The 9,664-nt window shown below is 52.3% G+C and overlaps 1 protein-coding gene across 1 annotated transcript; it reads left to right on the top strand.

Annotated features, from left to right (window-relative positions):
- Positions 1 to 4,373: 4,373 nt before the first annotated feature.
- RPS16 (ribosomal protein S16) lies at positions 4,374 to 7,257 on the top strand. The gene is made up of 5 exons (XM_030299079.1): positions 4,374 to 4,489; positions 4,626 to 4,727; positions 6,668 to 6,764; positions 6,871 to 6,918; positions 7,048 to 7,257. Exons 1-5 carry the CDS (start codon positions 4,442 to 4,444, stop codon positions 7,191 to 7,193), a joined length of 441 nt encoding a protein of 146 aa, XP_030154939.1. The 5' UTR covers positions 4,374 to 4,441; the 3' UTR covers positions 7,194 to 7,257.
- Positions 7,258 to 9,664: the final 2,407 nt, after the last annotated feature.

Genomic DNA, 9,664 nt, shown 5'->3' with positions numbered 1-9,664 from the left:
TCAACATCTAGCCTAACCATCAGTGTCACCCGAAAGCTCTCCAGATGGTAATTATTTGCAGCCAGGGACATGAGGCACAAGACTCTCCCTGTCCTGTAGGGGTGGCGTGAGGTTGGAAGACACCTGTGCAATGCTTTGTCCCTTCCTGGAAGAGGAGAGAGGAGGGAGTGCCTCAGATGGAGAAGAGGGGCAGGTGGGGGCCAATTTACCTAACCCCCTACCCCTGTAGGTCAGAGGCTTCAGGCTTCAGATCTTATTTTCCTCCTTCTCTCTTCCCCTTGGTTCCATGGGCTCCAGATGGGAGCCTCTGGCCCAGAAGGAGAAGGCTTTGGATTGGCAGCTGGGGCTGGAGACCAAGTGCCCTCTGTCTCACACCTCCCGGGCCCTCCAGCAGTACTAGGGCGTCTGTGTCCTCCCAGGCTCATGCTGAGGGCAGGTGCCTAGCACAAGCCCCCTGTAATAACTCCAAGAGCTTGGCCAGAAAGAGGGGGACGGGTCTCTGGGGATGTCCTTCACAGGGTGGACAAGGACCCTGGCCAGTCACCCACAGCCGGGACCCCAATGCATCCAGCAGACGCTGTAGCCGGAACACAGCAATCCCCATGGATCGGCCCTCTTCGAACTGGATCACAGAAAGCTCCAGCCGGAAGCATCCCAGAGTCTCAGCAGGACAAACCTGTGGGGACAGAGTGACTTGGTGTCTCTGGGCAAGGGTCTGATCCCAAATCCCCAAACCTAGGGTTTCTGAATTATGTCCTGGCATAAGCCCCTTCACCTCTTTGGGCCTCAGTTTCCTCATCTGTAAAACAGAACTCTGAATAATGCCTATCTTCAGGGATGATGCTAGCCTATACTGTCTGTGCCTGTGTAAGTTAGAAAATGACCCTTCTTGGGGCATATGGGTGGCTCAGTCGGTTAAGCATTCAACTTCGGCTCAGGTCCATGACCTTGTGGTCCGTGAGTTCGAGCCCCGCCTTAGGCTCTATGCTGACTGCTCGGAGCCTGGAGCCTGCTTCAGATTCTGTGTGTCTCTTTCTCTGCCCCTCCCCCCACTCGTGCTCCGTCTCTCAAGAAAGAATAAACGTTAAAAAAAATTAAAAACAATAAATTAAAAAAAAATAAAACAGTACTCCTTAAAACACTTCCAAGTGCTGATTTTGTCAGAACAAGATATTTCATTGCCATCTACCAGAAATTGACAAAAATATCCAGGATGTGGATGCTGACCTTGTTGTGGGATTCTTGTGCAGTGTACATCCTTCACATCCATACATGGTGGCCCTATGTACCTCATAAGGTCAGTGTGAAGACTAAGTAAGCTAATATAGTTAAAGCGTTTAGACCAGTACCTGGCAGAGTGAGCACTATTAAAAATGTCGCTATCATCATCAGTATCTGTTGTTAGGTGCCAGCTGCTGTTCTCGGCGTGGGAGACAGCAGCGAACGAAATGTATTTGTGATGGCTGGGAGCTGGGTCAGCAGCTGGACAGCCAGAACACCAGCCTGCTGCCTCCTGCCCCAAACATACATGTGTTCTCAGCCTAGTGGAATTTCCCTAAATTTCCAACTCCAAGTAAAAAGCTAATGAAATACTCACCGAGAGATCATCAGGGGTGTAGAGAGTGCCATCATTTTTGTTTCCCTACAATTGGGGGCAGGGAACAGAATCAGATCTTGGAAGGGAGAGCCTGACCTTTCCTCAAACGGGCCCCACACCCTACCGCCTCCCTGCCTGTCTGCTGGCTCTCCCCTCCATCTTCCTCACCAGCATCTTCATGATGGCAACAAGGAAGTAGAAAGGCTCCCGAGGGCAGAGGGGTGATCCTAGGCCTCCCAAGGGCCGTACCAGCAGAAGGATGGTCCAGAGAGGCCACATGGGCACCCTGCCCACCCCCCAGGCCTTTTCTGGTCCCAGCCCAGGGTCCTGGAAGCAAGAAGTACAGGAACACTTGAGTGGCTCTGTCGGTTAAGTGTCCGGCTCTTGGTTTGGGCTCAGGTCATGATCTCACAGTTCACGGAACAGAGCCAGTGTTGGGTTGTATGCTGACAAGCTCAGAACCTGCTTGGGAATTCTCTCTCTCTCCCTCTCCCTCTGCCCCTCCCCCACCACGCACGTGCGCACAGGCAGTCTCTCTCAAAATAAATAAACAACAACAAAAAAAGAAGTACAGAGAGATAAAGCAAGCTGGAAGACTGAAGTGTCCTGTCCCCTTCCTGTCCATCTCCACTCAACCCACAGATACTCAGGGAATGTTCTTCAAGAGGCCAGGGAAGATGGTGACCCTAGAGTAGGCCCCAGGTCACAGGCCTCCCTGACACCTCTCCCCCACTCCCCACAGGAAGATATAAGACTGAGCAAGGGTGTGAGGATCAGCCTAGAGAGATTGGAGGGTTGGGAAGTCCCGTCCCCACCCTCCCCACCGCCCCAAGAGATCTATCAGGCAGTACAGCATGTGAGTGCGTGTGAATCCTGTGGCCTGTCTTCTCAGTGGGAAACGCCTATGCGAGGCTTTAAACATATTTGCAGGTGTATATTTGGGGGGGGGGGGTCCTTGCTCTCTTTTCTACTTCTAGTTCTTTTTTCTTTTTTAAATAAATGTTTATTCATTTTTGGGAGAGAGAGGAGAGAGAATGAGAGGGGGAGGGGCAGAGAGAAAGAGAGGGGGACAGAGAACCTGAAGCGGGTTCTGTGCTGACAGCCACAAGCCTGATGGAGGGCTCGAACGCAGGAACCGTGAGATCATGACCTGAGCTGAAGTCAGACACTCAACCAACTGAGCCACCCAGTGCCCCTCTACTTCTATTTCTGTATCAAGTACGGTATTTCTGTATTTCAAACATCTTGAAATCTCCATGCTTGTCTGTACCTGTCTGTCTTCTTTCTCTGAGGGCTGGTCTCTCGGAATCGCCGTCACTTGTGTTTTCTGGGTCCATCTGTAATTGATCTTCTGTCTACCTTCTTTCTCCTCTTCTCCATCGGCCCCTTCTTTGTCTTTCTCCTTCATATGTGCCCGTCTCTCTCTTGTGCTGTGTATCTGCGTGTGTGTCCTCCCAGGTCAGCCCCTGGATGCTCCCTTCCTTCACCTCTCCCCTCTCCCACCCTCTTGGAGCTGGACTCTGGGCTGGAGGATCCTCCCTCCTGCCACAGACCCACCTACCAATCTCCACCCTGTCTCCATTTTCCAGGCACCAGGTAAGCGACCACACCCCTTTGAACCTTGAACCTCGGATTCTGCTGCCAGGGAAACTGAAGAAACTGTGGGCTCTCTGCAGCCCTGATAAAGAACCCTTTTGACTGGGAAAGGAGTATCCTGTGGGGGGGGGGGAGCCAAGGGGAACCCAATCCTGAGATTCCTCAGATGGGATTGGGGGGACTGGGGATGGAGAATACTATGGGGAAGGAGCCTGGAGAGTTGGGTGATTTGGGGGAGTGAAGAGATGATTTGAAGGACCCCAGAGAAAGAGGGATTTTAGGGTAGAGACCTTGAAGAGGGGGAATCTGGAGGGAGGGTCTCTAAGAAGTGGAGAATTCTGGGAGAGGGAAATGCCAGGGGAGGCAGTTGCTGGTTAGAGGACGCTCTGAAGGAAACGGAATTCTTAGGAAAGGTAGATTCTGAAGGAGGGGGCTCTGAAAGGGAGAGAAAACTTGTGAAAGGAGATTCTGGCGGGGACGTTCTGGGAAAAGTGGACTGCGGGCAGTGGGAGATTCTGGGGCTCTTGAGTGGAGGAAGATTCAGAGAAAGAGGGGGGGTCTGGTTGAGGGCTCTGAAGAGGAGAGTTCTGGGGGGCGGAAACTTAAAACGGAAGGAAATTCTGGTGAAAGGTAGATTCTGGGGGAAGGGCTCTAAAAGGATTAAAAACATTCTGGGAGACAATTCTCGAAGGAGGTGGGTTCTGAATCCTGAATCTGGGAATCCTGGCTGATTCCCTGCTGTGGGTTCCGTAGGTGAGATTCCGATGGAGGCGGATTTGGGGAGAAGAGTGTCTAGAGGGCAGGATGGAGTGTACAGGGGAGGATGATTGCTAGAGATAAGGGGCTAAGAAGGGCCCTTTCCAGAGGGTGAAAAGCGACATTTTGGGTGGAGGAAGTGGAGGGAGAGTATTAAAGAGCCGAAATGCAAATGAACCGGCCGCTACCAATGAGGACAGAGAATAGGAAGAACAGCCTGTCCTCGCTCTACTTCCGCGACTGCACCCGGCACATTTCAGGCCCCGCCCCTTCCACTCACGGGTCCCTCCTCCTCCGCTCGGGGGCCCACCTTCCCGCCGCGAATCCGAAGTCCCGCCCCTGGCTACAATAGGAGCCGTAAAGCTCTCTCCCGTCGCGACGCAGCACCCAAAGCGCCTGCGCAGACCCTGAAAAGCGGCCGGGGTGGCCCCGCACTTTCCTTTTCCGGTTGCGGCGCCGCGCGGTGAGGATCTCTTGTCTACGTCTGCAGCCATGCCGTCCAAGGGTCCTTTGCAGTCTGTGCAGGTCTTCGGCCGCAAGGTGGGCCGGGCGCCCGATGGGAGGGGCGGAGGGAGGCCGGGGTCTGCAGAGGCCTGTGGGCAGGGTTCTAGGGTCCACATGGGAGCCGGGGGCCGAAGCTCACGTGGTTCCGCTGTTTCTCCCTCGCTTTCCACAGAAGACGGCTACAGCCGTGGCGCATTGCAAACGGGGCAACGGCCTCATCAAGGTGAATGGACGGCCCTTGGAGATGATCGAGCCGCGCACGCTGCAATACAAGGTGCTGGGGTTGAGGGTGGGCGTTTGGGTTGAGTAGGGGGGCTCTGGAGAGAGATATTTAAGTGGATTCCTGGAAGTGATCTTGGGAGGTTGAGGGATCCGGTATCAACAACGGGTTGTATAGAAGGGGGAGTTGGGGGCAGAGAAAATGGGGCATTTGGAGATGGAGCTGTTTTCGGAGGTTTCAGATATTGTGCTAAAAGCTTGAGTTGAGAGTGAAAACGTGGATGTTGCAGATTAAGAGAGGATGGTTTCAAAAGTGGGATATGGAAGCTCAGTGACAGTTGGGGACCCAATGGCAAGAGGAGTTTGTGTGGCAAGTTGATGGGGTCGTGTATCCTGTATACAGTCTAACGTTTGTTTTAACTGGTAGAGTGTGTATACGTTTTTTGAGAACAGTAATTAATTTGTTAAAAGATACGACCTAAAGGTAGGGTTTAGACATTGTAGGTGCTTAAAAAGCATTGGGAGAACAGGACCAGAATTTCTGTTTGTTGTGCTTTGCTGTGAAAGGGGTTCCTTCCCTGCTTGTTTCTGTTTTGGCCACGGTTTTTTCAGGTCAGAATGGAATGAGTGGAGTCTGTTTTTTGCCTGTTTTACCTGTGTTGTTATTTGAGGCATACATGTAACCTCGTTTTTTTTTTTCCCCTTGGGTCATCCATAAAATGGGGATCATTTCTCCCTTGAAGGGTTTTTGTGAGGGTAAGTTAGATTGTCCGGGTAAACTTCTTGGCATGTATGAGAATGCACTTGTTTCTTCTTTAAATTTTGTTGCTTTGTATTTCTTTTTTAATTTTTTTGACGTTTTATTTATTTTTGAGAGTGCAAGCGGGGGAGGGGCAGAGAGGGGGACAGAAGATCTGAAGCAGGCTCTCCCCTGACAGGAGAGAGCACGATGTGGGACTCAAACTCAGGAACTGTGAGATCATGACCTGAGCCAAAGTCTGACACAACCGACTGAGCCACTCAGGCACCCTCTAATTTAATTTTTTAAATTTTAGTGTAGTTGATACGCAATGATATGTTTCTGGTGTACAACGTAGCGATAAGAGTGTCACTTTTAAACGTGAAGAATAATATGTGTTCCAGGCTTAGTTAGAATGTCATATGATAGTGTCTGAGATCTTTCTGTGTAGCAGATATCAAGTGCTGTGGTTTACTCTTCTCGATTGTCAGTTTTATGAAGGTTTTGTCATGTAACCGGTGTTGGGTGTTGGAGACCCAGCAGTGACCCAGGTGACCCCAGGCCCTGCCCTTATAAAGCTCCGAGTCTAGTGGAGCAGGCAGACTGGTCCCAGTATCAGACCCTGCTCCAGGGTAGTCAGGGCTAGGATGGGGGAGCCCAGAGAAGGCATCTGGCTCGAACCTGGGTGGGAGGATAAGTACAGGCTTCATGGGGGGGGGGGGAGGGTCGGAGGGATGGGCTGGGGGAGGTGGAGATGGGAATCTGTGAGCTGAGAGCTAAGACCTAAAGTATAGGTAAAATAAAAGCTTCCGGGCACGTGCAAAAGGTGTAGAGCTGGCAAGGGGAGAGCAGGACACACAGGTAGTGTAGTTGTAATTTGGAAATGTGAGGCTCAAAGGGCTGGGTGGAGAGCCCAAGGGAGAGAAATCCAGAGAAAGCACCTGACATGGCCCAGGAGTGGTTTTTCACTGTTCCAGGCAGGTATGGTGGCTGTAGGGGTTTTCCTTGTTGAGCTAAAGTGCCAGAACTGGTCCTGGAGATGGGGACTCTGAGGCCCAGAGGGACACAGATGGGAGGGCCCAGCTCGGGTTCCCTTCAGCAGTCTGTCATCTGTCTTCAAATCGTCCCTGCTCTCCTAGCCGTGCAGAGAGGTCAGCGATGGCAGAAGCTACTTGGAGAGAAGTAGGGTGCTCGGTGCGGTGGCTCAGCTGCCCAGCCTGTGATCTAAAATCCTGTCATGTCCCTTGTTCCTCCAGCTACTGGAACCTGTTCTGCTTCTGGGCAAGGAGCGGTTTGCTGGGGTGGACATCAGAGTCCGAGTGAAGGGTGGCGGTCACGTAGCCCAGATTTATGGTGAGTCGCCGGAACGGGCCATATGGTGGGAGGTGGCTCTGAGAGCAAAGCCCTACTCTCGGGGCTTCCCAAAGCTGATACGTCCTTTTGTGTGTCTTCTTCACAGCAATTCGCCAGTCCATCTCCAAAGCCCTGGTGGCCTATTACCAGAAATGTGAGTAAGAATGGCTCCTTCCCATCGGGTGGGTGGCAGGCAAGTGGAGGACCAGCCCCGCATTTAGCCCCAGAGACCAGGAGGGTGCTTCCAGGGTTGTCTCAATCTTCACTCTCCTCTCATCCCCAGATGTGGATGAGGCTTCCAAGAAGGAGATCAAAGACATCCTCATCCAGTACGACCGGACCCTGCTGGTAGCTGATCCCCGGCGCTGCGAATCCAAAAAGTTTGGTGGTCCTGGTGCCCGTGCTCGTTACCAGAAATCCTACCGATAAACCAATTGTGAGGATTAGGCTTCACCTTTATAATAAACGATTGTCATGGGACTTCAGGTTTCAAGGACTGTGCTGTGGTCGTTTTGTGGTGGGTCTTTGACTAAAAGAAATGCGAGAAACAGCCCGGCTCACTGCCGGTCTGGATTGTAAGGCTTTCCAGCGTTTTCAGAAGACACCACGCCTGGGTTAGTGTGGGTGGGTGGGGAGGCGGGGGGGGGGCAAGCTTGAGACCCAGTCTCCCCGCACTTGTAGTAGAGTCCAGCGTGCGGGCACCGTGGAGGCGGGGTGGTTCTAGGCCATTGGTTGTGTGGGGTGTCCTCATGAGTTGTTTTTTTTTTAGTTCTTTTGCTGCTATTGTGATGGCGTGTCAGGGAGTAGCGGGGGAAATGTGTAAGATCAGTAAACATTAATAGAAACTTGGGTGCAGCCTGAAGTCAACTAGTAGGGCCATGATTGGATTGGTAAGGGATCTTTCCTAATGCGTCTGTAGGTAGATAGACTCGAGATGTGGGAGGGGTGGGATCCTTCTGACTGGCTTCAGCCTTCAGGATGTCAATACTACCTCCCGGGGAAGGGCCCCCTGTGGCCTCTTGAAAGCAGATCCCGATTACACTCATTGCAGCAACTGCCTTTACTGGGCTCAGAATGTGGGTCTGAGGACTTGTTCATCTGTTGTGCCTGCCACGTAGTAAGAGCCAACATATTGTAGGCTTTCCATTGCTACCACTGGGCTACACGGTATTTCCATTGTCGAAAGTTCTGTGGACAGCACTGGTGTATGTTTAAGGAAGCAAAATGTTGCTTGTGGATTCAGTTACTTTTGGTTTTCCCTCCCCATTTTTACAGTGAAGCTAATGAGCTTCATTGGGTGGGAAGGGCATCTCTGCCCCATCAGCCCTTGCAGCCAGCCTGGACACCTCAGCCATCTGTCCCCAGGCAGGGTCCCACGTGCTCCCCCTGCTGGGGGTACTGGCGAGAACAGCGTATGGCATCTGGACATTGATGGAGAGGGGAAAATGTTAACAATTTTTTCATGAAAGAAGGAACTTGAAATGTATTGACCAGTTGTCTTTTCGGTATGTGCCCCACTCCATCTAGTAGTCACGTGCAGCTGGCAAACTGGGCAGCGCAGATGAGAGAACGCTGCCGTCGTTGAGGAAAATTGGACTGGACGCGGCACTGATGTGTGGGGAGCGTATGCAAATAGCGTTTCTTACAGATGGACGGTGGGGTTGATTGGTACCAACCAAGCGCCAGGCTAAGCATTGTTAGGTATACTTGACGACGTCCTCGTGAGGTGGCTGACAGGCTGGTGTCTAAATGTTAGGTAAGAAGATTAGCCTAGTGGCCGTGTAACTGCAGCTCATCAAGTTTAAATTGCAGCTGTAGTTAACGGGTTTGGATGGCATTAACCTAAATGTCCTGGAGAGGGCAGGAGGCCACTATCCTTGCACTTTGAGCCTGATCGGTAGCTCTGAAGACGGCTGGGCTTACAGTGGACGAGCAAGGAAGGTGTTCCTGAGGAGGTGTCGGAGCTGGGGCTGTGAAGCAGGTAGGAGTCAGGCAGGTGGGAGTAATGGAGGGGGGGTCGGGTCAGGTGGGGCTTAAGGGAGCCTGGTGTCCCTGGTTTCCTACAGGGTTCAGAGACCCCCTTACAAGGCTCCTGGCTCCCTGCCAGAGGCACAGCTGGGATGCATCTTGCATCTGGAAATGCTAAGGGGGCTTGCCTCTCTTTCCCCACTTCAGGCTTTGGAGGAGACGGCCCCTTTCTCCCTCCCTGCCGCCTCCTCAAATACCGGGAATTCCGGCGCCACTGGGAGCCCAGGCCAGGCTGAGAACTTTCCTTCAGCTGGGAATGTGCAGCTGGGGGTGGAGGAGGGGAGGGCCAGAGTCCTGACCCTGGCGAGGCTGCGGTGCAGTAGGCCCAGGCCACTCAGCCCAGGCCCTAGTGTATGCCCAGTAACCATCCAATAATACCAGAAGCCAGCAGCTAATACCGAGCCAGGCTCTGTTTGGGATACTTTACTCTGCCAAGAATCACCTAGAGCCCCTGGTGCACTAGGCTGCAAGCCCTGTTCTGGTAGGGAAGGGTTTTCTTGAACCAGGCCTGGCACAGGATAGACACTCAACAGCTCAGAGCATGGACTCGGGCTACGTGGTGTGGATCTGAGTTCCAACTCTGTCCCTTAACAATGCGACTGAGCAAATCCCTTATTCTCTCTATGCCTCTGTTTCCTCATCTCCACAATGAGGATCAGAAACCATCCTTGTGGCACACGGGCAGCTCACTTGGTTAAGCATGTGACTCTTGATCTCAGCTCAGGTCATGATCTGGTTCGTCGGTTCGAGCCCTGTGTCGGGGTCCACATTGACAGTGCGGAACCGGCTTGGGACACTGACTTCCTCTGCTCTCAAAATAAAAAAAAATATATATAAAAACTTAAAGAAACCATCCTCATGTGCCTTTTAGA

The sequence above is a fragment of the Lynx canadensis genome, chromosome E2 (genome assembly GCF_007474595.2).
Source record: "Lynx canadensis isolate LIC74 chromosome E2, mLynCan4.pri.v2, whole genome shotgun sequence".
Classification (NCBI taxonomy): Eukaryota; Metazoa; Chordata; class Mammalia; order Carnivora; family Felidae; genus Lynx; species Lynx canadensis.
This window is presented reverse-complemented; position numbering and strand designations above follow the sequence as displayed.

Coding starts and splice junctions, on each gene's coding strand:
- RPS16 (XM_030299079.1), top strand. CDS start 4,442: ATGCCGTCCAAGGGTCCTTTGCAGTCTGTGCAGGTCTTCGGCCGCAAG. Junction 4,728..6,667: donor CGCGCACGCTGCAATACAAG/GTGCTGGGGTTG, acceptor TTGTTCCTCCAG/CTACTGGAACCTGTTCTGCT. Junction 6,765..6,870: donor TCACGTAGCCCAGATTTATG/GTGAGTCGCCGG, acceptor TCTTCTTCACAG/CAATTCGCCAGTCCATCTCC.